The 27361-nt window shown below is 42.7% G+C and overlaps 2 protein-coding genes across 2 annotated transcripts in view; both read left to right on the forward strand.

Annotated features, from left to right (window-relative positions):
* The first annotated feature begins 5820 nt into the window (after window positions 1-5820).
* Window positions 5821-13196, forward strand: pgap3 (post-GPI attachment to proteins phospholipase 3). The gene is made up of 8 exons (XM_083635594.1): window positions 5821-6179; window positions 6900-6997; window positions 7396-7548; window positions 7821-7883; window positions 9242-9303; window positions 9647-9783; window positions 10238-10442; window positions 10890-13196. Exons 1-8 carry the CDS (start codon window positions 5966-5968, stop codon window positions 10951-10953), a joined length of 996 nt encoding a protein of 331 aa, XP_083491720.1. The 5' UTR covers window positions 5821-5965; the 3' UTR covers window positions 10954-13196.
* Window positions 13197-14575: 1379 nt separating this feature from the next.
* Window positions 14576-27361, forward strand: part of erbb2 (erb-b2 receptor tyrosine kinase 2) — a 33739-nt gene continuing 20953 nt past the window's right edge. Inside the window, exons 1-3 of the mRNA XM_083635577.1 lie at window positions 14576-14805; window positions 25416-25567; window positions 26727-26916. Coding sequence (XP_083491703.1) covers window positions 14733-14805; window positions 25416-25567; window positions 26727-26916 — 415 coding nt within the window. The 5' untranslated portion in view covers window positions 14576-14732. The remainder of the gene's footprint in view (window positions 14806-25415; window positions 25568-26726; window positions 26917-27361) is intronic.

Consider the following 27361-nt stretch of genomic DNA (forward strand, 5'->3'; position numbering starts at 1 on the left):
TACAAGAGGTGATTGTTCTTCTCCAGAGTGACTTACAATTAGTGCAATGATTTTAAACATGACGTTCAACTTAATATGACTCACCCATAGAGATATGATCAGATCAGAATGTGATCAACATACAGCTAAAAGGTAAGATCTACATAGAAGACTTACTCAACAGATAAGAGAAAAAAAATACAGAGAACACACATATCCATACAGTATAAGCATACTGTTCTATACCCTAGTGATGTGAGATCAGAATGTTGTCAACATGTTGTGCAACCTCCACTCATCACCGCCTCCCTGAGTTTCCATGTCATTATTTTATGTCTGGTTTGAAAGCCATGGCTGTTGACAGGGTTTTCAAGTGACAGATGAGGAGGATAATGGTGTGGCTTGTCAACTTTGTATATTCGCTGGCACACCTACAGCACATTAGTCAAATGAAGAAACCTCACTCAAAGACACCACAGGCAGCACTGTCCTTCACTACAATGGCAAATGCACAATCTGGAAAGTGGACTGGCTAAAATGTTGGAAGAGAGAATGAACCTCAGGCAACATTGTTGCCAAAAATATGCAAGTAAAGTGGATGCGGCTCCAAATTGTAATTGTAACTTTCCATCCTCTTTGTAACTTGGGTAATAATACTATTCGCCTACTTTTCTTTCCTATTAATATTTAACACATTTAATAAAGCTAAAGCCAAAGGAGGATGAGTACGAAGTTAAAGCACTTCTGTCGTTTTGTCTGTTCCCACTTATAAAAAATACTGTTGACTTGATTGTTCTTCTCCAGAGTGACTTGCAATTAGTGCAATGATTTTAAAGATGGAACTGCTAATTGACATTCAACATAAATATGACTCTCCTGTAGAGAGGATATGTGCAACCTCCACTCATCACTCCCTCACTGATTTTCCACTTCCTTAGTTTATGTCTGGTTTGGAGGGGGGGGGGACATGGCTGTTGACAGGGTTTTCAGGTGACAGATGATGTTGGCGCAGCGTCACATATTGACTGACACTCCTACATTAGTCAAATGAAGAAATCTTGAAATGCAGCAGGTCCTATGGCTATTACAAACACTACTGGCAGCAAGAGGTAAGGTTAAAGAGTTAAATGGGTGTTGCAACACAGATAATCATGGATGTGTTTTTCACTGATTGATAACTTATTTTTTTCTTTCAAATTTCAGAAACAAGCTCTGGGGAAATCCAAATGTCTCAGTTAGTTAACATCACTGAGTGCCCCAATGCAACAGTTACAGTTTGTTACTGTGAAAGGTGTGAGAACTTGGTGGCTTTGTCTTATGGATGTATGTCAGTGTTGTTTCCACTGTTTTTGGGGTTCCTGCGGGTGTTGCCATCCTATGGGAGATGTTTCAGAGACACGGGGGGGGGGGCACTTCACCCCCAATGACATCTTTATGTTATACCTCACTGTCATGATGTAATTTATTTGGTCTTTAATCTAGCAGAGGTGTACAATTTCCACTTGGGCATAACTTTGTGTATGAAATATTTGTTATTCTTGTATGAATTAATTCAAAGTGTGTGGGTGACCTCTGTATGTGTCTGGACTTTTATCTGGCTGTGGTTCATCTGTTGGTGTTTGGACTGTCACATTTGCTGAGGGCTCTTTATTTACATTTTGTGCTACAATCTTGCCTCCTTTCGCCCCAATCGTGGTCATCATTTTGACTATCCCGGTTATTGGATTTGATGACTTCTCCATCCTCTGGATTCTGAAGAGGTCCGACCCTGGAGGAAGAGAAAAAGGCTCTCCAGATCATCACCAACAACCTCGTCATTTCATTTACTATGTCCTATGTTCCTCCAGTGCTAGTTTACTTCATGGCCCTCATTGTGAATCTGATTGAAGCGATCTTCTGATGCTCTGTGGACTCCTGTACTGTCCATCACTACAATAGCAAGTGCAATTCTACCCACGTGGTATTTGAACAATCTAGGAAAACTGGGCTGGCTAAAATGTTGGAAGAGAGAATGAACGAACTTAAAGTAACTTTGTTTTATAATAAAATTACATGAGATTCATTCATTCTTTTAGTAAACTATTATTTTTCTTTTTGCTATTTGGATCATTTCATGTATTCTTCTGGGTGTAGCTCAGTTGTTAGCACTGTGGCACTGAAGTAAGATTTTTCATGCGGTGTTTCTGTTTCCCACCCACCTCATGCAAACATAAGACGTCCTTATTGCAATGATCCTGCAGTCATTTCTACATTTGTGAATGGAGCTGTGTGATATATCGCGCAACCTCCACTCATCACCTCCTCCCTGTTTTCGCACTTCATTATTTTATGTCTGCTTTGAGACAGATGATGAGGATAATGGTGTGGCTTGTCAAGTTTGTATATTCACTGGCACACCTACATTAGTCAAATAAGAAACCTCGCTCAAATACAGCAGGTCAGATAGCTATTACAAACACTCCTGGCAGCAAGAGGTAAGATTGGTGTTACATTACTGTGGGTGGGTGTTGCAACAGAAAGAATCGTGGATGTGTTTTTCATTGATTAATAACAACTGTTTTTATTTGGTTTCTTTTTCTTCTTTTCAAATTTCAGAAACAAGCTCTGGAGAAATCATGTCTCCTCAGTTAGTTAACATCACTGAGTGCCCCAATGCAACAGTTTGTTACTTTGAAAGGTGTGAGAACAATTGGGGAGGTGTTGTCTTCTGGATGTCTGTCAGTGTTGTTTCCTTTGTTTTTGGGGTTCCTGCCGGTGTCTCCATCCTCTGGGAGATGTTTCAGAGACACAGGAGGGGAACCCCCTTCACCCCCAATGACGTCTTTCTGATAAACCTCACTTTCATGGATGTCAATTATTTAGTCTTTAATCTACTGGAGGCCGTGTACAATTTTCCGTTCGGGCATAACTTTGTGTATGAAAGAGTTATAGACTTCTTGTTTTCATTCAAAGTGTGTGGAAGACCTCTCTTTATGACTTGTATATGTCTGGACTGTTATCTGGCTGTGGTTCATCCTGTCACCTATCGGGCAAGAAAGAGTCTGACTCCCAGGGTGCTGATGGCTGTTGGTGTTTGGACTGTCACCTTTGCTGAGGGATGTTTTCTTGTTGTGATTTATGCCACAGTCTTGTCTAGTATCTATCCAATCTTAGTCATCATTTTGACTATCCCAGTTATTGGATTTTGTGACTTCTCCATCCTCTGGACTCTGAAGAGGTCCGACCCCAAAGGAAGAGACCTGCACCCCCAGAAGAAGAAGGCTCTACAGATCATCACAAACAACCTTGTCATATCATGTATGTCATATGTTCCTGTAGTGCTAGTTTACTTAATGACCCTCTTTGTGAAACTGACTGAAGCGATCTTCTGGTGCTCTGTGGCGATTCCAGCACTGTCCTTCACTACAATGGCAAGTGCAATTCTGCCCATGTTGTATTTGAACAATTTAGGGAAACTGGACTGGCTAAACTGTTGGAAGAGAGAATGAACCTCATGCAACTTTGTTGCCAAAAACATGCAAGTAAGGTGGATGGGGCTGTAAAATTGCTCTATGTGGAAGTGTGAGTTTATCTGTGCTGGTCCTGCGATGGACTGACAGATGGACTGACATTCATTCATGTAATTTGATTGTAGATTAATTATTTATGCATGGTAATATCAAATAATATTTATACAATTATTGTAGCATATTTATTTGTGGTTATTTCATAGTTTATTTCATAGGTTGACAAATAGATGGGAGGGGGGAGCTTACTGTAACTTTTCTAACTCTTTGTAACTTGGGTACTACTATTGTGTAGCCTACTTTTCCAGTTGTAGGCTTATCACTTTGTTGAATCATTCCTCCAATATATTTGAATCAAGTTCATGCTGTCATATTTCTCCCTCCCTGCTTTCTTTCCTATATTTAACATACAGTATAATTGAATAAAGCTAAAGCTGAAGGGGGGTGAGTACAAAATTACAGCACTTCCGTCTTTTCGTCTCTTTCCACATATAAAAATACTGCTGAGATGTAGTTCTGTGGCATTATGAGAATAAAATGACCTGACTTCAAGATAATTCTGAGATCTTGAGCTTCAAAGTTTTCAGCATCCATTGAGTTAAATGGAGGGAGATGGGTCCGTTTGTTTTAGAAATTACAAACTCAATAATCATTATTTTCAAAAAAATAACACCACATAGCCTATGTAGCAGGCACTCGTAGAATAGGTTCCTGTGAGTGGGGAGGAGGGGGGGGGGGTGTTACGATTCCAAGGTCGTAGGCCTATATTGCTTCAATCCCACAAATACAGAGTAATGCCATGCATTGTGTAAACCCACAGCATGTTTTGATGCACATAGTTGGCATTCTGAATCAACATTTATTTTTGAGTGACATAATTCCATAAATAATCCATAAATAACACAGTGACAAATTGTATGACTATACAATTGTATACAGATTGTATGATTTTGGTCATGGGTTTCATACACTCCTGTAATTAAAAAAAATCTAAAAATGTGATGACCCTCCCACCCTGCTGGCCCTGCCTGTCTTGCAGGAGCCTGTGTTTGGGTCGTGGGTGCACCTGGGCCCGGTGCACTCGTTGGGGTAAAGACCTTCAGTCTCTCTCCCTCCTCACCGATTCACCTTTTGTTCTGTTCATTCAATGTAGTTTGTGTTGTCTAGTTATTTTCCCTTCGTTTTAAATTATTGTTTTAACTTTAACTGTGTAGGACTTCCCTTACAACCCGGCTCAAGGAAGTAACATTATATCAGTGGAGTCATAGCCTACATGTAAAAGTAAAAAAATAATTAGGCCTAACTAAATTTAAACTTTGCTGGCTATGTCGTATTTCAAACATACATTTTCATATAGCCTCTCTGATGTTTAATGAGATAGGCCCTATGGGTTACTTTTTGACCAGATATTTCTATCCGTCCAATGTTGTAAGTAGAGAGATTTACCAATACACACATAGTTTCACCACACATTAAACCCCCATTTGGAACAACATGCAGATGACTACAGAGTGCATAGTAGCCCACATCTGCATGTTGTTCCAAATGGGGGTTTGACGTGTACACGCAACTGGCAACAGCGCATGCGTGAGCGTGTCCGCCATCTTGGATAGCTATGTACGGCTACTCTACTTGGACAAACCATATTAGCATTGAGTTTGACCAGAGATCGTTCATATTAGTATTTGATATCCTATCGTCTCTGGTTTGACTACCCGATTTGCATCCCCTGGCTGGTTTGTTTACTTAGTGGTAGTTATCTGACGCCGTATACTATACAGTACCTCTATCAGGTACAAGGATGTGTTTTCAGGCCAAGATGGCGGCAACAAAAAACAGTAACGTCATGTTCCGTCTCCTCTTGACTCTTGACGGCAGCAGCAACAGAAAGTAGCTAGCGTACGTAAAGCTAACCAGCGTTACCACACACACGCACACATCACACGCACGCACACGCACGCACGCACACGCACGCACGCACGCACGCACGCACGCACGCACACACACACACACACACACACACACACACACACACACACACACACACACACACACACACACACACACACACACACACACACACACACACACACACACACACACACACACAGCAGGCATACAAGTTAAGTGGACTTGTTCCATTGGATGCGAAGAGAAGTTGTAGCCACCAGAGTCTGTACCTTTGTGTTTTTGAATTAATGTTCCTCAAAATGTTAGTTGCCGTAGTTAAGTTTTATTTTGAAAATCATGACAGGAAATCACATTTTACATAATTGACCCTGTTCAAAAAGCACCACACACGGAACACTGACTGGACGGACCCGGGCAGGACAGAAGCAGCACAGAGAAAGCGTTGTTTTCCAGGCCCGCTCCGCTACCACAAGCTGTCCGGTGATGTTGACGTTTCGGCTGCGGATGTCATCGATGCGTGTGCTGTCGCCTCGTCGTGCCTCTTGACTTGTGACGGGTCAACACACACCATGGCCTCCCCGTTGTCCCCATGCACATCTGTCAGACTCTGCGCTTTGGCGAGCGTCGCCCTTCTCCTACTGTCAGCGACTGCTGTACAGTCTTCTCAAGGCGACAAGGAGCCAGTTTACCGGGACTGTGTGAAGCACTGTGTCCGGACCAACTGCACCGGTGCTCGCCTACGAGGCTTCCAGTCCACCCAGCCGCCATACATGGCGCTGACAGGTGAGATCCCCACCCACCTCCCGCTCTCTTGATGTACTGTTGTTGCCGAGTCCGACAGGTAATATAGCTTGCTATAAAACTAACAGCTATGAATAACATGTGAGTAACCTATTCCATATTAACGTAACATTAACGTTACTTCTAGTTTAGCTTGTTAGAATGTTCGCTTGACGTAATGGACCGCTATATGTTAAATATAGTGGATGGATGTAGCTTACGTGAAACGGTGTTCTTCTCAGCCATATGCGGCAGGTGACAAGGATGACTGACATTTTGATCTTATCTGATGGTTCATAAAACGTGTATTTGTGCTGCCAGTTTTTCTGGCTGAACAAGGTCGTACACAAGTGTTGAAAAGTCCCATTGTAATTTCACTCGGCCCACCCACCACTATTCGCAGTTCTTGCCTCCACGTGAGTGATGAGAGAGAGCCTAAAAAATACAAATTGGCACAATAATACCTAATCACAATTAAAAACCCCGGAAAAAGGACGAATATAGTGGAGAGGAGAAATGTTTAATGAGGGGTTCAAGATTGATGTGTTTTACTGTTTATTATTTGTACTGTTGTTGTATTGATGACTGCTTGGTAAAAGTTTCTTAACTCATTGGTCAATCAAGCAAATTTAATTTGATAGAGAGATTGTGTGCAGTACATTTGGGGTTTTAAATTAAATGCATGGTGTGCCCTGAGCTCTTCTGTTTGTCCCTGTTGTCCAGGCTGGACATGTCGTGATGACTGTCGCTACCAGTGCATGTGGACCACCGTGGGCCTCTACCAGGCCGAGGGCTACAGAGTCCCACAGTTCCATGGCAAGGTTTGTACTGTACACTTCACTCACACAGTGGCCACAGTGTTGCAGCCTAATGCTAATAATAGTATGTGTGTCACACCAAGTTTCACACACAAAATGTCTCATTGTAAGAGTCAATCTTGTAAAATGAGTAATACTTACAAAAGAATCCATCCATTTTGTTTAAAAAAAATCCTAAAGTGTCATTCAGTATTTCATAAACATATTGGATTCCATCTTTCACTATAATGCTATGTAGCAAATGTGTTAGCTAAAAACATCCATGCCAAATAGAGTATACAACATTTTTGGTATACTATATCTTTATTTAACATAACTTTATATATTCCATTCGTGGTTACATCTCAACCGATTTGAGGCATTTGAGTCAAACGATGGGTGACATACTTTATATCCCTTAGTGGCCATTTGCACGCTTCCTGTGCTTTGAGGAGCCGGCGTCTGCCCTGGCCTCTCTGCTCAATGGGCTGGCTTGCCTTCTCATGCTGCTGCGCTATCGGAGCACTGTGCCACATCAAAGCCCCATGTACCACACCATCACCGCCTTCTCTCTGGTGGGTACCTCTCTCTCTCTGTGTGTGTGTGTGTGTGTGTGTGTGTGTGTGTGTGTGTGTGTGTGTGATTGAGAAAGACAAAGAAAGCTTTTCAGAATGTATGCTCAGTCACTTTTAAGGTGGAAACACTTGTGTGTAAAAAATAATGTAAGAGATTATTGTCACTACTATTGTAACTATTGTCATTACTAGGAGGCGTATACACTAGTCATTAGTGTCATGAGATCATTCAGCATGGTTATTTGACTTGGAGCCTGTATGTGTTTCTCTAGGTATCTCTTAATGCCTGGTTCTGGTCCACAGTTTTTCACACCCGAGACACCTATCTCACCGAGGTAATGGTTGATGTGTGTCTCATCTTAACATACAATAGACTGGCACTTCACTGTATTCTTTTTGGAGAGCTTGTAATGTGTCTTACCCCAAACCACCTGCTGGGGCAGGTGAGAGTCTTGATGTTTCAGTAGCCAATAAGCTTAACCAATCAGTAACGTTCTACTTCTAATGTCATCACTGACGGCATTTACATGGACATGAGTATCCCTGTTATTATCGGGGGTTTGAAGTACCCCATTTTTGTGTTTGCGACTTTGCGCATGTGAACAACATATTCTGATTTCAGAATATGAATATGTGTTGAGAAACCCGGTTATGCTAGCTGGAGTACTCCAAAAGAAACCGGGATACTAGTCTGTTGCATGTATACATCTTATCCTGGTTTCTGACTACCTGTGCAGGCATGGCTTGAACAAAGGCTCACTTCTGGAGCGATGAGGAAACGGGAGTTTTGTCTTTCGGTGATGAAAGAATTAAGTATACTTGTCAGTTTAGATGGGAGAAAGCATCGAAATGCTGACCTATTCAAGTCTGTAGTATACAGACAGGATGGTGTGACTAAAATGAAATAAAGAAGCAGCAGCGCGTAAATGAGGACAGACTACCGTGAAGAGGGAATCCAAGGCACTCCCACACAGTCTTGGCCCAAAAATGAATGATGTCACACAAGCAAAAATAATCATAATAATGCTGGTTTGTGCTGTAAAGATCAGTGGGGCCTGCGCAATTAGCGTGCAGTAATCAAACCGGGATACTAGTATTATCATGTATACAGGCACTGTAGGAAATTAGCCAGGGCAAGGGCAAAAATGCCCCCCAAAAAGATTTTGATAATTTTATTTTCATTCAATTCATTTAATTTCCATGTCCATCTCTAACACACACTCAGCACCTGCAAGCTGGTTGCCAGAAGATGACGAAGAACACACACAAACAACGCTGTTGTTTAGCAACTTTATGCACTAATTACCCTACTATATTTTTTTTTAGAGTGCCCCCAAAAATGTTGTAAATGCCCCCATTTAGACAGTGCGGGCAAAAGTTGCACTGAAAATATTTTTAAAATTTCCTACACTGTATACAGAGATATGAATAACCAGATTTTTCTGCATTCCATGTAAACGTCATATCCCCAATATGATAAAAACCAAGATAAGCCTCATAACCGGATACTCAAGTCCATGTAAACGCAGTCACTGTCTCAAGCCTTATTGTCCTTAAATTACAACAACAGGCACAATCTGACAAGATTATATGCTCTCCCTATTTTGACTCCCTTTGAACGTCTCCTCCTTTTCTTGATCTCGATCTCTGCTGTCAATAAATGTGTGCATCTGTATGTGTTGCTGCCTTTCAGAAAATGGACTATTTCTGCGCATCTGCAGTCATTCTGTACTCAATCTACCTATGCTGTGTTAGGTAAGCTCTAAAATTGGTATTCCACACATGCCCTACAAATTAGCATTTTGTCCCAAGAGCAGTGTTGGGCATAGATATACGGTAATTCAATCCACATTGCAGTCTTAGTCAGAGCAACTAAGTCAGTCTGTTACTTTCTAGTGTCTCCTGAATGAATATTTGACATTTGTGATATTTACTGCAACAGGAGGCATTAATCATATCGAGAAATTGGCAAACCTTGAGGAACATGTGCTTGTTGTGTCATGGTTATTCTTGCGATTAACCAGATTGTTCTGCTGTATAATTGTTCTTTCATTATCTCCCCCTTCTTATTATCTTCACATATCTGCCCCTTCTCCAGAACATTGGGTCTGAGGCGGCCAGCTGTGTCCAGCATGGTGGGAGTCGTGCTCATCCTGGCGTTCACCTCGCATGTGTCCTACTTGACCTTTGTCAGTTTTGACTATGGCTACAACATGGCCGCCAATGCCACCATTGGTACAGCAAACACTCCAAAGTCTCATTTAAAGTTCATATTTTGTTTGTCATAACACATTTCTGAATTAGTAGCATGTTTGAATACCTATGCGTGCTCGTGCCATTTTCAAGTTTCAAACATTCCTACCCTTAGATCAGCTTATGTCATGTTGTTTCATGCCAGTGGCTTGGTCATCAAGTTCATCACTCTGCTCTGGCGACTTTTACTTCTGTCTGCTCGTCTTTATTTTTCTACCACTCTCATTGTTCTTTTTCTCCCACTTCTGTCTGATGTCTGTCCCCGTTTCTCCACCTCCCATACATTCTTAACCTCTCCCTCTCACTACACTTTCCTCTCTGCTTCTCCTCTTCCTGTTCTCTTTCTCTCACTCCTCTCTCTTTCCCCCTCCGATCTCTCCTGCTATCCACACCTCCACCTCCCTCTCTCTGACTCTCTCTCGTTCTCTCGCTCTAGGCATGGTGAACCTCCTGTGGTGGCTTGGTTGGTGCTGGCAGAACCGGCGGACGCTGCCCTACTGGTGGAAATGTGGTCTTGTGGTTCTGCTGCTGCACGGTCTGGCCCTGCTGGAGCTGCTGGACTTCCCCCCGATGCTCTGGGTCCTAGATGCCCACGCCGTTTGGCACCTCAGCACCATCCCTGTGCACTTCCTCTTCTACAGGTTTGCCCACCTTTTGCATGGCCCCTTTTCTTGCTTAGCTGTACTGAAAAGAAGAATCTCAGTTTCTGAAAAGGAAAAGCGGGTGATGTTTTTGCCAGGAAACTGGTTAGAATGAATTATGAATATTAGACCTACTGAATAATAACCATAATCATAATCATAATAATAGATTGGATTTAAACTAGCCTTTCTCAAACTCAGGGACACTGTACAAATAGGGACTAAATGCAGCTGAGGGATAGCGCTACTCTGGCCCCTGGTCATTATAAACCAGCAAATTATTATAGGTGAATACATACTATTCTAGACCACCTAACATTTCAAATCACCCCCCCCCCCCCACAAAAAAAATAATAACAACAAAAAATCTTATCCAGCATCCTTTTCATATTCTGCTGTTTGTTCACCAACCAAATGATGTCTCTCCTCTGCTTCGGTCTCCCTCAGTTTCCTGATAGATGACAGCCTCCACCTACTAAACACAGAGAAGATGGGCGTCAAACTGGAGTAGGGGGAGCTCATCACCTCTTCACCACGCCCCCACCCCTCCACCTCTACAATCAGGGCAGCAGGATGCCCGAATGAGGAAGGAGCTCAGTCTCCATCATGAAATGCATCACACCTGTGCAACGATGAGTTCCATCAAAGTAGACTTTTTTTTTTTACATTCCCTTTCTTTTTTCTGTATACTATATTGTTTTTGGAAATTTCCCCCCAAAAAACTCAAATGAGATTTATCGTGATTGATGCTTGCACTACTAAACTTTGCCTTGTATTGACTTGTTGAGCTATCCTTCCTCTGCCATCTATCACTACTGAGAAACTGGAGGAAGCAAAAGGGATACTGTAACACAGCTACAGTAGACCTAGTTTTTGACTTGATTCTTACAGCTGTGATCAGAGTGCATGTCCTATTTCTTTTGACTTTTGGCTGCCTTTAAATTGATCCAGCTTTCCTCTTTGATTCCCCCGAGCCGATGATCCGACTCCACACAAGCTTATTCTCTCACCAGCCTCAGCATCTTGGAAGTCCAACATGCAAGGCTCCCTTTGCAAAAAACTGCAGTTCACTGCGGCTGATGACAGATGGCGCCACAGCCTTTGCCCAGCCATCACAATCCACAGTGTGCGTGTGTGATCCAGCATGTGTCAGGGTCCATCTGAGCCAAAAGTGGGCTGGCAGACACAGAGAGTTGTGAGGGGGCAGTTTAGCACTGGATTGTTCTAGAGAGAGGGTGAAGGGGTTTATGTTTGGAGGCCATTCTAGATGACTCTTTTTGTTTTGTTTAGTTTTGTTTGTCTAGTCTCACATCACACCTCCATTTTTGTGCCTCTGCGATTCCCACCACTGTCTTTGTTTCTTTTACATTCTTATTATTTCACATTTCTGTTTTAATTTTGTTTCGGTTGCCTTGGTTCTTCAATATTTTCTGTTGCTTTGTTGTGCACCATTTTGTTTGTTTGGCTTTGACGGTTTGACTTTGGTTTTGAATTTGGGGTGGGATATGTCTGATCAATCATGAATTGTAAATATTTTCATTCACCTGGATTGCCTTTCAGTGTAAGGAAATGGAGAAAAATTATTGATTATTGATATTGGTGGAAGCCTAAGCAGTGGAAGGTACAGTTAGTGGTGTCCGTATATAATATAAATTCATAGTACCGGTAATAATAATAATATAAAATAAAGGGGGTTCAACTGAATTCTGGGGTGAGGTGGTGTGTGCGTGAATGAGTTATTTGGATGTGGCTGGATTCATCTCCAAGCAGTATTCTCTAAACTATACCATGTTCTGTACACAACCAACTGCTTATGACAGATGCTGCCCCATCATGTCAAATACTCCATCTCTCACTGCTTCTGCCTTACATACTGTATGAAAACCTGCCTTGTCCGTGTGTTTCTATTTGTGCAACACAATTCTTTGTCAAATAGTTTTTTGTCCACAAACCTTTCAAAAATCCGCTTTCTGCACCAACAATTGTCAACCAACCTCGGCTTGAATTCATACCATGGATGTCTTCACCTACTAGATTCCTTCTCATATGTGCACTTTCCAGGTGTGTGTACGTGTACATGCATGTTTTGTTTGTTTGAAATTCTGCTCAATCATGCCTTTGTATTTCTGTGTGGGAGTGTGAACAATGACCAGTATGTGTGTGCGATGCCTCGACTCAACATTGTGTTGTTTTTGCAGTGTCCATCAAAACTGTGTGTGTGTGTAGGCTAGATGGTGCTAGATCCCCTTGTAGGTCTCCGGATGTCTATGAATGTGTGAGGCCTGCTGTCTGAAAGTGTGGATGACCATGAGTAAATTTAGCTTTGCTTACAGCCGGGAAGTGGGGGTGGGAGACGGAGGAAGACCGATATGGAGAGGTTGTCATGTTTGGGGGGCAAAATGATTTCTAAAATAGTGACAGAGGGCTTATCAAATAACAAGATGCATATTCATTTCACATTGGTTAATGTTGACCTTCTTGCATGCTGTAATGTTTACAACCCATTCTCATTCACAAAACTGTGTCAAGAAGACTATTATGAAAATACATACTCTTAGTTGAAATGTTAAGCGGTTGAAGCAAAATCGAATTCAAATTTATCTAAAACAATTTAGCTAAAGAAAAAAAAGGAATTCCTCAACTGATTAGAAAATAATTTGGATAAAATTTGAAGATGACTTGTAATGGTTTAAACAAGTTAACTTTTCCTTTTTGTATGTCTGAAGAGCTTTCATAAAGACAAAGACCACTTGTTGCTCTGTAAATTGTTTTATTGATCAGTTTCTCTCCTTTTGACTCAGACTCATTACTGTCCACAATGACTGTCCCTCGTTACTGTCTCACTGTCCATAATGACTGTCCTTCATTATTTTCCATAATGACTGTCCCTCATTACTGTCATAATGACTGTCTCATTATTGTCCATAATGACTTCCTCACTGTCCCTCATTACTATCTGACTGTCCCTCATAACTGTCCATAATGACTGTCCCTCATTACTGTCCCTCCACTTCTCTCACTCATCTACTGCCTGCTGCCCTCTCCTACTGCACTTTCCTCCATCTGACACCCAATAGTTATATTTGACCAAAAAAAATCAAGAAATGGGACAAATAAAGTGTTCTTGGTTGATGAGTAACTTGTTTCTGTTCTGTTTCCATATGTGCCTATGGTATTGTTTTTGGATTGAACCAAGATTATCTTCCATTAGCCTTTTCCACATCAGCCATTTTGTGTCTAAAAGGCAGGAAGTAACACAGGTGCAAGCAAGGTGCTGTGGCCCTTGTTTAATGTTTTGGTTAACAAGGGCCTGTAGCTGGCCAGGAGAGTGCAGGAGGGCAGTCATACATTCTGTCATTGTGTTACTTATGGTTGGAATTGTAGTGAAAATAAATGATTACCCTTTTTGCTGCGGGACTCTTGGAACCCCCTCAAGGACCTGGGGGACCCACTTTGAGAACCTTTTTCATGTCAAGGACCCCTAATTTAGTCCACATTAGGGCAACGGATCCCCATTTTGATTCGATTTTGTCTCTTGGACCCCAATCTGAGAATATGTGTATTGTTCAATATGATTTTGTCCAGATGAGTTCTGTATTGTAGGTAGAAAGATATCAGTGAAACTAGGCTCAAAACAGTCACTCTTCTACATTCTCTCATTGTGTTAATACTTGTTATGTAGGCTAATGGTGAAGTTTTTACACATTTGCTGGGGACCCCCTGGAACCCCCTCAAGGACCCCTGGTGGTTCCCAGACCCCACGTTCAGAACCACTGGCCTGAGTACTATTACAATTGTAGCAACAGGCTACAGTTACCAATCAAAACATAAGCCATTGTACTCTTCTTGTCATCCAATATCAGATTTCAGTTGAATTATCTACAAACTAGGCATCATTATCCTCTCACTGAGAAACATTGACGTTGGATGTGTTGCCACTGTTTTGATTTTAAAACTAGCACAAGAACATTGCCATTGGCCATCCTACAGACTACAGTGACAGACAGCTCAATGGAAGTGAAGTGAGGGCGGGCTGAGTCAACCAACCTGCCACTCCCCACTCAGGCCTTCACGGGAGCGCGCCTACTCCTGAAGCGCTGGCACGCGCTTTACTAGCAACAGGCACACGGAATTCTATGGAGGAAGTTGCTGGGATTGGAAAAACAACTCCAAACGTGCCAGAGGCTACCCTGCGGGAAGAAATCACATCGCGACATTTCTCCCTCGTTAGGAATAAACAAACACAGTGAACTTGGGGGGACATGGACTAGTGACGCTCTCTCGCACCAGATGGAGGCGGCGAGAAGTTTGCTGTTCTTCGGAACGCTGCTGCTCGGAGCGACGGGCGCTTTGGCCAGAGAAGGTGGGTTACTTCAACAGCCTCTTCCCCGGCTTTTTACTGTCGTATTCTCGGCGAAATACTCATATTACCGTATGTATTTAGAATATAGTGCCGTAGGATATGGTAGCGTTATATCTTCCATGGGATGTGTGAGGTCGATGTGGTTAAAACAGCGTGATATTCCTGGCGTTGCAGAGCCAAAGTCACGCCCATTTCCGGGTTAGGCATGCGCACCAAGAGAGTTCATCTGCCATTTATTTTCCCATAGACATTTCGTAAAATGCTTATAAAATTGTTGTACTTAGTCAAACCAAACGATACAGATATATTTAGAAATAGGAGAGACCATATAACATTTCACTAAGACCAAAACGTAAAGAATAGCGGGTAAAAAAAATATAAACGTTTTTTCGATGTTCTTTTAAGTTTTGGTCTGAGTGAAATGTTCTCTGGTCTCTCCCTATTCTAAATATAGCTGACTCGCTTGGTTTCACCAAATAAATCTATTTTTATACGCATTTTACGAAATGTCTATGAGAAAATAAATGGCGATGAAATCTCTTGGCGTGCATGCCTACCCCGGAAGTGGGCGTGACTTTGGCTTTCTATTGCCAAGACCACATTCCTGTGTGAGTCTACAACCCCCGTCTGTGTTATGGCTTGTGGGGTTTAGGAAGCACTGATAAGCAGTAAAGCAGGGAAATCAAATAACCTGTCGCAAAGTGGCCGTCACAATGCATTTAGTGTTTGAGAAAATGTGCTTTGCTACAACATGAAGATCGCACTAACAAACAGTGATGGAGGTCAGTGTGTGTTATGTTATAGCACGCAGTGTGAAACAGTTCAGTGCGGCCAGAAATATATATGAGGACAGAACCTGCTTTGCAGCTTAGCTTAGGCAGGGGACAATGACACTTGTGCCTGCTGGCAGCTATTAGGTTGGTTTGGTCCACCCGTAAACAAAAACAAACCAACAACAGTGCATTGTCTGCCAACGGCTCATGACGATGTCAATTATTCACTTCTGCCACTGAAGAGGACATTGTCTGATACAGGGCCACTTCTCACACTGGGAGCTTGAATGCATCCCATTAAAACAAGAGCTATAAAACTGAAAGTGCCAAACAAATCTGCAGTTGAATGGCACAACTAAGAATTTGTGCAGGACCACTGATTTTCTTTCTTTCTATTTCATCCCAAAGCCTGAGCTTCTTAATTAATGCTTGTTTAATAAGCATTAAACAGTAATTACATGTAGGACATCTCATCTTGTAGATAATACGTTTTCGTCACCTTCTAACCACCAGCACATGCCCCCCCCCCCCCCCAGTTCATATTGTACCCTACCTTATTGACAGAGGCCTGCCTTAAATGCACTCAGAGGTCAATAAACTCAAGTCAACTGATTTTGAAAGCTTTAATAGGCATACATCACCAGCGAATGACAAAATATTGACATCAAAACCTCTGAGAATTTGACTGACTTTATTTATCTATTTATTTATTTATTTGACAGGGACAGTGCATATTAATAAACATTGCTGTAAATATGCCAGAATTAGCCAAAAGGCTAGTTTACATCTGTAGTCCTGGTCAGGTGTTACAATAGACTCCCTAAAAGGAAAAAAAAAGAGGTGACGATAAAACACAATTATTGAAATAGGATGCAGATGGCAACTCATGGTAAAACATTGTTAAAATTGACATGTTATAGAAAAATCTAGATGTTAATGGTGATAACAATATAGCTAATAAAAATGACATGACGTGACAACATTGTATCGCAGCTAACAAAGATGCAAAAATGCACTAACAGAAGCAACAAGCGCACAAAAGCAATGCTGCGTTCATGTGCTTTCCATATGTACAATGACACATTGGCATGCAGAATAGAAGCATTAGGTTAATTTTGCTTTGGGTGAAACCTTTGGATGCACACCATGCACACACACACACACACACACACACACACACACACACACACACACACACACACACACACACACACACACACACACACACACACACACACACACACACACACACACACACACACACACACACAGAGCCAATAGACACAGGTGAAGTGATTTCCAAATAAAGCAGCATTGTTGCTGGGAACAGGTCGGTGCACTTTGCCCCAGGCATCAGCTCAGTATATGTGCAGCATTATAACTGCTTCATAACCCTGATTTAAAAACATGCACAATTGGATACATCTTAATATTCTTACTGCCAGTTAGTCATTGTTGTGGCAGCAATTCAGCACACACACACACACACACACACACACACACACACACACACACACACACACACACACACACACACACACACACACACAGGCTGATTAGCGATTCATTCCAAAGGTCAGCAGCAGTTGAGGTTTGATATGTGTTAGGGTTCGTAACATGGAGTTGTGTCTCAAAGCCTTGCTGCTATGGTAACCTGTTGCTCGATAAGAACATAGTGTGTGTGTGTGTGTGTGTGTGTGTGTGTGTGTGTGTGTGTGTGTGTTCGCTGGCCTGAGTTTCCACAGGATTCATGTGTGTCTCACACTCCAGTGCACCCATTGAGTGAAACTCACTGTGAGGTGATTACGGCCTACAGACCTGGCCTCAGTAGCAGTAGGTTGACTCCAGCAGTTGTGAGTCACCAGTCTAGACTGCAGCTACCGATCTAAATGACTCTGAGCTGAGGGATGACTGCGTGCTACTGATCTAAATGACTCTGAGCTGAGGGATGACTGCATGCTACTGATCTAAATGACTCTGAGCTGAGGGATGACTGCGTGCTACTGATCTAAATGACTCTGAGCTGAGGGATGACTGCGTGCTACTGATCTAAATGACTCTGAGCTGAGGGATGACTGCATGCTACGATCTAAATGACTCTGAGCTGAGGGATGACTGCGTGCTACGATCTAAATGACTCTGAGCTGAGGGATGACTGCGTGCTACTGATCTAAATGACTCTGAGCTGAGGGATGACTGCGTGCTACTGATCTAAATGACTCTGAGCTGAGGGATGACTGCGTGCTACTGATCTAAATGACTCTGAGCTGAGGGATGACTGCGTGCTACTGATCTAAATGACTCTGAGCTGAGGGATGACTGCGTGCTACTGATCTAAATGACTCTGAGCTGAGGGATGACTGCGTGCTACTGATCTAAATGACTCTGAGCTGAGGGATGACTGCGTGCTACGATCTAAATGACTCTGAGCTGAGGGATGACTGCATGCTACTGATCTAAATGACTCTGAGCTGAGGGGTGACTGCGTGCTACTGATCTAAATGACTCTGAGCTGAGGGATGGGGCCATCAGTGATGATGCCCAGACTGGGGTCTTCATTTTCCTCTGATATCAATCTGACATTTTCTGGGGGTAGCTAGGGCCAGGCCGGAACTGACATTATCATTTCAATATCATACTTTCAACCGAAACACATATAATAATAATTAGGGCACTCGAAGAGCCCAGGCCTCTGCCATGATTTGTGCTGTTATTGTTTGTGAGGCTTGTTTGTGAGTCAGATCCGGATCCACTCCTAAATGTAATGGGTTCTTCCTACACACTTCCACGAGATTTCATGAAAATCAGGCCAGTAGTTTTTCCGTAATCCTGCTGACAAACAAACGGCACTAAAAACTAACCTCCTTGACGGAGGTAATCATTTATTTATTTACATAGCACATTTTGAAATACAAGAAAATCTCAATGTGCTTCACAGGTGATAGAATACATGTACAGACATACTAAGTAAAACATAACTGATCAATCACACAAACGATCATGCAATCATAGGCTTAAACTAAAGTGAGTTGAAAAAAAGTTGAGAGTTGAGAGACCCAAGTTTCAAAGGAAGAGCACATGGTATGAACAAACCGGTACCCTAGGTGAGCAAATACAGTTATTGTGATAAACAATTATTTGCCTAACTTTATGATAAAAAGCAAAATGCTAATTAAAATCTCTCACAAATGAGATATAAAACCAATTAGGGATAGGGAGGGAATACTAAATTATTTGAATACTACTACTGTATTTGTGTTTATATTACTGTGCAGTTCAATGTAATGGACATAAATGTAATTATTTAATTACCATCTAACATTTATGTTAGCAGATATTGTTACAGTATATGTTGAAATATTTTCTTATGATAGGGATAGTAATTTTGTCCTACTGGTCTGGTAGCCTAGATGTTAGATCAGTAGTTCTCAAATTGAGGGGGTCCCCAGCCATAAGGGGGGTACTTTATTTTAGCTATAATTCCATTCATAAGTAACACAATGACTGTTATGGTCATGGGTTTTATACACTTTCTGTAGTAAAACATTTAAAAGCATCAATCTTATTATCATATGGGGGACCGTGGGATAAAATCCTATCAAATGGGGGTCCGTGGTCTAATTTTTGTCAGTTTAGGGGTCCTTCATGTGAAAAAATTTGAGAACCACTGTGTTAGATGGTCATCTCCATTTGAGTTAAAAAAAGAAGAATTGTTTATGACCAGGACTTTGATGTCAGTCAGTTTTAAAGTAGATTATATAATCAATTAGATTATATCAGATCAGATTTGTCATGTTTGAAACGTTATTCCACCCTCAGCTCTCTCCTTATAGCTCCCTCCCTTTGAATTTAAAGGATCTCTTGAATGCAGCTACAGCTCAGGGGGGAACTGCTGTCAAACTGCAGTGGGATGTGTAAGGTCGGACGTACACAAGAGATCTTCTGATGCTCCATTGTAGTGTGTACTTGTGTGTACTTGTAGTGTGTACTTGTGAGTGTGCGAGCTACAGTAGTGTGAGTGTAGTGTGTACTTGTGAGTGTGCGAGCTAGTGTGAGTATGGGCTCTGCATGAGTGTTTGTGCAGCGTGTCTGTAGGCACACAGTACAGTGAAGATCCTGTTCTGCTTGTCTGTTGAGCAATACCTGTTTTTCCTTCGGTCATGGAGGCAAGGGGAAGAAAGAATGTGTTTTGAGGGGTTGAGAGAAATCTGAAGTTTTATGCAAGACACGTCGCTAGGATAAGGATTAGAATTGCATTAGAAGCGGAGCTGACATGCTAAGTCTGGGGGCTAGAATGAATTGCCAGAGAAAGTCCTGGTGGATCAGTTTGTTATGTTTGTCTTGAGCTTTGGAGGGATCTGGTCCGTTAGCCTATTTCACTTCCCACCCCAATTCACCCTGTTTTGTGTCTAAAAGGCAGGAAGTAACACAGGTGCAAGCAAGACATTAATTAGGGCCCCGGCACCGGAGCACCTAAATGGATTGGAAGTTGGCACAACCCTCATTAGTGTTCTGCTTGCGCCTGTGTTACGTCCTGCCTTTTCGATGCACAATGGGCGAATTGAAGGAAAGTTGAGGCAAAAGGGGGCTTGTTGACCGTTCTGGTGCGTCCCACCCACTGCAGCGTTTTCCATGATGCTTCAATCCAACACCTGCTGCAGCAGCATCGCCGCCATCACCTTGTTTCTGTCACTTAGTGCACGCACACACACACACACACACGCACGCACGCGCACACACACACACACACACACACACACACACACACAGACAGATAAAGAAACTCACTCCCTGTGCTAACTGGCATGCTGCCACGCGCAGGTGTGGCTTCAAGCTAGCTTTCACAGAGTCTCAAGCAGCGAGACGCGGTTTACAGTCAGCACGTCCTCCCCTCAAGGAAGGCAGTTCAGCTCATAACAGCCTCGCTTGATTGACACTTGCAAGACCGTATTAACATGATTCAAATATTGTGAAACCCTGAGGCATGAGGCTTTGCAATTTAGTGGTGGGATTTTATTTTGCTTGCAGATTCCAGTAAGAGTTGTTTTTATTTCGGGAGGGGGGGGGGGGGGGGGGGGCGGCTTATTACAGTAGATATGTTTTACATGTTAGTCATTTAGTTGGCACTCCAGAGCAGCTTGGAAAGAGTTTTTCAAAACCATGCCAAACTAAATATACAATATGATATTATTATGACTATTTAAACATTAAAGTTCTATTATAGATCAAAGCTCAAATAAAGTATTGAGATTATTTACACATATATTTCATTGAAGGGAGGAGAAATCTTCTTTTCAAAGTGGAACCCAATGAAATTTTTTTTTATAAATAAAACGATACAATTTCTGGCAAATGAATGAAAGTTTTACAGCCTCCAGTGATGCATCAAAATAATCTGCCCCGACATTTATCTCAGTCAGAGCACAGTGAACAACTGGATTGTTTTTGATGGTTTTGTGCAGAGTTAGCATGCACTGATTTATGAAAATGAAGTGAAATGTCACAAGCTTAAGCAACTGCACAAAAGGTAGGTATAGGTAGATAGGTAGGTAGGTAGGTAGGTAGGTAGATAGATAGATAGATAGATAGATAGATAGATAGATAGATAGAGTACTTTATTTATCCTCAAGGGGAAATTATAGTGTTGCAGTTGCAGCAACAATTCACAGGGATACCCGTGCCCTGATGTCACGGGGATACCCGTGCCCTGATGTCACCGGGATACCCGTGCCCTAGTAATATTCTGTTGAGTGTTACTGTTTGGTTTTGGTTGCTGGACATTTAATTATAATTGGTTGTAGTCTGTCTCACTGCAGGGCCATGCTGGGAGTTGTAGTCTGTCTCACTGCAGGGCCATGCTGGGAGTTGTAGTCTGTCTCACTGCAGGGCCATGCTGGGAGGCCTACACCAGCATTGGTGCTAATGTTCCTCATTCAGGCCTGCTGTGTGAAACCGAGGTGGAGGAGTCCACCCTCAGTGGAAGAGAGGGGTAGTGGAGCGTGCTTACGTGTGGTTTTGAGCAGAGCAAAATGGTATGAAGCTACTTTGAGTGTCTAATAGAATGTTGATCGAGCCATTTGCAATATCGGATTAGCATCCAGTTATTCAATGATGCCAATCATGTACCAAATGGTTGTGTAGAATGAAACCCTTGATCTGTTTGTTCATTTTAATTGACTCTAATTGTATGCTGTGTTTGTGGGAGGGGCTAGGAGTATTTAGCTGACAAGCACTCTTGTGAGAGAGCTCACTCTACCTTGTTCAAGCCAGGAATGGACATGACTGCTGGCCTGATAGCTAGGGCCCACGTTTGCATGGGTTAGCCTAGGCTAAGGGTTCCAGTTAAGTCTGCCGTCTTCATTCTGGTATTTTCCTTGAGACATTTTGTCTTTTTTGTTTAAAAACCAATTCTGAGTATTTTACCATTTTTGTATTTTTTTTATGCAACCCAAGATGTTCAAAAAGCCTGGTTTCTCCACATTAAAACAACTGTGGGGAACTTAAAGCCTTCTGCTCGCCATCCTAACAACATAGATGATAGAAACTGACTCTACTGCATTTGAATTAAGTGGATTAGTCAAAATGTCTAGAAAAGGCAAGAAAGCAGCCTATCTAAATAATATTCCTTAACAAAAATCATACTTCATTTGATCAAGTCTAAAGTGCTTGTTATTATCATAAATTTAGACATTATGTGTCATGATATCCCCAAATTACCATATCATCAATCATGATATGATTCCACTCAAAGACGATAAACGATAATAGCTAATTATTGCCCAGCCCTAAGAGGAAGTAGGGAGGGAGCGATAAAGCAGAGGGAATGAAAGAGTGAGACAGACAGAGAGAGAGAGAGAGTATTTTAGGCCTTTCAGATGGAGGGGTGGGTTGCTACTCTCAAGGCCACACGTGTGTGTGTGTGTGTGTGTGTGTGTGTGTGTGTGTGTGTGTGTGTGTGTGTGTGTGTGTGTGTGTGTGTGTGTGTGTGTGTGTGTGTGTGTGTGTGTGTGTGTGTGTGTGTGTGTGCTGCAGAATTCCAGGGAGTCCGAGTTTCTGTCTCTGTTTAGATTTGCCGGCTCATTAAAAAAAGATGAAAAGTGCGACTCCAGTTTTGGTTTGACATGTCAAACTATTTTCCATGATGACATCATTGAAGAAGCCTATACCGATTACCGATTAGTTATATGATTGGATATTTGACACAAGCTACAATGACTGGCTGGGCGTGTACTTCTGGCAGCCTCATAGTCATTTACTGCGATGTAGCTTGCTGTTAGATTTCCTGTGGACCGTACGTGTTTACGGGTCGTGAGCTCATTTTATGGTACATTTGTTTGCCTCAGGGTTTGGCTAAAGACCAGAGCAGCTTCTATAGTAGGTCAAAGCTCCTCAGGCTGGGCCGTCAGCAGGGGAGACGCACATTTGATAAGAGCCTAAGCGCACAGCACAGCCGTATCTCCTGAACTTTGGCGACCCTTGGCAGCGTAACGTCGAAATCACCCTCCTCCTGAAATACACTTCCTGCCTCCTGATTGCTCCCGTTCCCCCATATCATGTGCCCCCGCCTCCCCCGCCCATGCAGCCGTCTCCCTCCAAAGGAAGGGAGAGGGATAGCACAAGGGGGGGCGGCTTAAAGCGGGCGAATGGGGGTTGACGATTGAGGGGCTGTTGGAGCAGAGCGCCAGAGGAAGTCATTTATAAGCCCAGAAGAGGAGGGTCTGTCCACTGTGTGACTGTCTGCAAAGGCATGGCAGCTATGTATGTGCCTGCGTGCTGCTATGAATTGTAATGCTGTATGAGGGAATCTCAGCTCTTTGTTGCCAGTGGGTGGAAAGTCATGAAATAGAGAGAGAGCCTATGCATGTATGTGGTTCGTATTTTATATAAATTATATAAACGGTCAAGATATTTGATAACCGTCCACAGATATACAAATCTATAGTCCTCTTCATTTGCAGTTTGGATGTTGTACATTAGAGGTCGACCGATATTGCTTTTTCAATGGCCGATGCCGATCTTTAGAGAGCAGGGCGGCCGATGGCCGATATATAATGCAGATTATTATTATTTTTTTCATTCGATAAAATACGATTAAAATAAACTCCTCAAAAAAAGTTTGGAAACGTTATTTTGCTCGATTATTTCTCCCCTTTAATAATACCAATTGGTATTGTATTTTATATAGTTGGAAAGCCTGATTAGTCACCTTTACAATGGGGTACAACTTGTAAGGATTGTGCATTCGTGGAATGAGAAACACACAGCTAAACGTGTGGGTAGCGCCCCCAAAAAATGTGCAATATTCTTCTGTTGGTATTTTTTTTTAAAGAAATCTAGTAGCCTAGATTTCCATTATCCATTCATGCACATTGAAAATCGAATATAACATTATACTGTAGGCCTACATCTAATATAAGATGTTATCTTAGCCAGTACAGTAACATGTTTTTGATTATTCTTTTTATTAAATAGAAAAATACATTGGGTTATGCGGTATAGATTTCAGTAGTGACTGGTAGGCTATAGCGAGAAAGCAGTATGTCAGAGAACTCATTCATGCACTGTTCTATACATTAACAATAATAATAATAATAATAATGTAACTGTTTAGATTTGCTGTCATTTGATGGGAGAAGTGTGTTTGCAGAAGATGGTGGTGACTGAGGAAACGTAACGTTACAGTAGGCTCATGGGTGCATGAGAAGACTCACATTCAGTGGCGGACTGCATAATCGGGCACGTCGGGCAAATGCCCGGTGGCCTGGCCTGGCCTGGCCTGCCAAAATTTTTTTTTTTTTTTTTTTTTTTTGCAGGCCGATGCCGATTAATTAGATCATGGATTTGGAAACTCTGCTTCATCTAAAAAAAGGAGAGTAATAAATTAACTGGGATAGGCTTTGTCTGGCAATGTGCTGTGAAAGGATGGACATATTATTGTTGGTGAGATCAAACAGAAATGGAAACAGGATCTCTATAATGTCCAGATTAGGAATGTGAGCACATCAACATAATACATGATTATATCTCTTTTATAACTGTGGCTTCTGGTGTTGGAATCGTTTTAAATTTGATTGTATGTATCAATTCGTGTGGGTTTCCTATTTCATAATGAGGCGTGTGAGGAGTTCATGAACGCCCTTGACCTGCTCTAGTTTTGTTTTCCCAGTAGAGAGTTGCATTAAAAGAGCCTGAAATGGTTTCATTTTGAACCTGAATAGAATCTTTCGGTCATGTTGGAATGTTTGTGCACCCCTTGTACAATAGTTAATAATGTTTACCCCCCCCCCCCCCCCCCCCCCCCGATCTATAAAAGGCACTGTGCCTTTTATAGATCTGCCCCCCCCCCCCCCCATAATAAGGCGATTAATTGGCACGTCAATAATATTTTCCGAACCTATATCAGTTAATGCAACCGTGCATACCAACAGCAAAGTTTTGCTGAGCGTTATTGCGGTGTTTATTTTTTCAAACCACAGTCGATTTTTCACAAATTCGCTTCCAACGTGTACACATCTGTGGCTGTGATTGACAGGTGGGTCAAAACTCGCATCGCAATTTCGTGCCATATATTTGCATCGCTCTTGATGTGTAAGGACCTTTATGCACACATTTACAGTAAAAGACTAGTGATTTGTGTACTTTTAGGTCATGTAATATTTACTCTCCAAATGATTTGGATTGACTGTAATGTTATCTTGGCTGTTGGAAAAGGTTCAAAGCTGACGTCAATGGTACTTTATCTGTGTGTGTGTGTGTGTGTGTGTGTGTGTGTGTGTGTGTGTGTGTGTGTGTGTGTGTGTGTGTGCGCGTGTGCATGCACGTGCGTGCGTGCTGCAGTGTGCCTGGGCACGGACATGAAGCTGGCCCTGCCCTCCAGCCTGGAGAAGCACTACGAGATGCTGAGGCTGCTCTACACCGGCTGCCAGGTGGTTCACGGCAACCTGGAGATCACACACCTTCACGGGCAGCCTGACCTCTCCTTCCTACAGGTATGTGTGTGATTCAACTGGAAGAGCGAACAATTCCCACGACTGTAGATGATCAGTCAAGGTTGATTGGATGAATAAATATGTAGAGGATTGCAAGTACTTGGGAGTGTACATTGACAATAAACTGGACGGGGTTAAGAACACTGAAGCACTCTACAAGAAGGGCCAAAGCCCGTCTCTACTTTTTGAGAAGGCTGAGGTCCTTCAACATATGCCGGACAATGCTGAGGATGTTTTATGAGTCTGTGGTGGCCAGTGCCTTCCTGTTTGCTGTCGTGTGCTGGGCCAGCAGGCTGAGGGCAGCAGGCTGGGAGCAGTCGTGGGGCTGGAGCTGGGCTCTCTGACAGCAGGGTCAGAGAGAAGGATGTTGTCCAAGCTATGTCCCATCCTGGACAACATCTCCCAACCACTCCATGACGAGCTGGTCGAGCACGGGAGTGCTTTCAGACAGACTCATTCCACCCAGAGCGGCACAGGAAGTCATTCCTGCCTGTGGCCATCAAACTCTTTAACTCCTCCCTTCCATTTTGGATATCATAATATTGTGATATGGATATATATAAGTGTTGTCTTTTCCTGCTTTTAAAGGCTGCGTTACAGTAAAGTGATGTCATTTTCTGAACTTACCAGACTGTTCTAGCTGTTCTATTATTTGCCTTTACCCACTTGTCCATTATATACTGTACACATTACCGTACATATGATTATTGTTTCTCACAAATCTGATTGTGTAAATATTTTGTGAAAGCACCAATATTCATGCAATATTGTTGCAATATCGATATTGAGGTACTTGGTCAAGAACAGTCTTGTTTTAATAAAAGTGCGTGTGACATCTCACATGTGGCTTTGACTTACAAATGGACATTTAGCCCACTTTGTAGAAAATACAGAGATGTATATCGTATATCGCGATTCAGCCTAAAAATACAGAGATATAACACAGATAACACAGAGATACCATATCGCCCAGCCCTAACCAGTAATGCAAATAAAGTCTATTCATTTGTTGAATGTAAACAAAAGGAGGCGAAGACAATTTCTTTTCTGGCTATGCATTCCTTTCCTCGGTAGAATCTGTAACTGTGACTTACTCCTTGTAAAGTGATCTGGTTTCTGTCTCTCACCTGTCGACATGACGGACTCATCCCCTCTGCAGGGCATTGTGGAGGTGCAGGGTTACGTGCTGATAGCTCACGTGTCTGTGAATCTGGTGCCTCTGGACAACCTGCGCATCATCCGAGGCAGCCAGCTGTACAACTCCAGCTACGCCCTGGCCGTGTTGGACAACACTCTGGACGGTGCCGAGGGACAGGGGCTCCGTACGCTCCGCCTTCGTAGCCTCACAGGTCAGAACATAGTAGAGCCCGAGGGGCGCAGTGGTAGCGCTGTCGCCTCACAGCTAGAAGGTCCTGGGTTCGATTCCCACCTGGGACGCTGTGAGCGCTGAAGGAGTGCCTGCCCGTCCGCATGTCCTCGAGTGCCCACCGCCTGGGTGGGGTCGTCAAAAGCTCCTTTCTGTGTGGAGTTTGCATGTTCTCCCTGTGCCTCCCGGGGGGTTCCTTCATATAGGAAGGAACCTCTCACCAAAACATGCAATATCCTGGTTGCTGAAGTGGTGCCTTCTCTGGTCGTTCAGGGCGCCTGTTCGGAGGGAGGGGAACTCGTTGGAATAGCGTGATCCTCCCACGTGCTATGCCCTACCGGTGAAGCTTTCCCTGTCAGGTGAAAAGAAGCGGCTGGCTACTGCCCATGTCTCAGAGGAAGCATGGAGCCAGTTTTCGGCTCTCCCCA

This window comes from Poromitra crassiceps, assembly GCF_964638095.1.
Source record: "Poromitra crassiceps genome assembly, chromosome: 4".
Taxonomy (NCBI): domain Eukaryota; kingdom Metazoa; phylum Chordata; class Actinopteri; order Beryciformes; family Melamphaidae; genus Poromitra; species Poromitra crassiceps.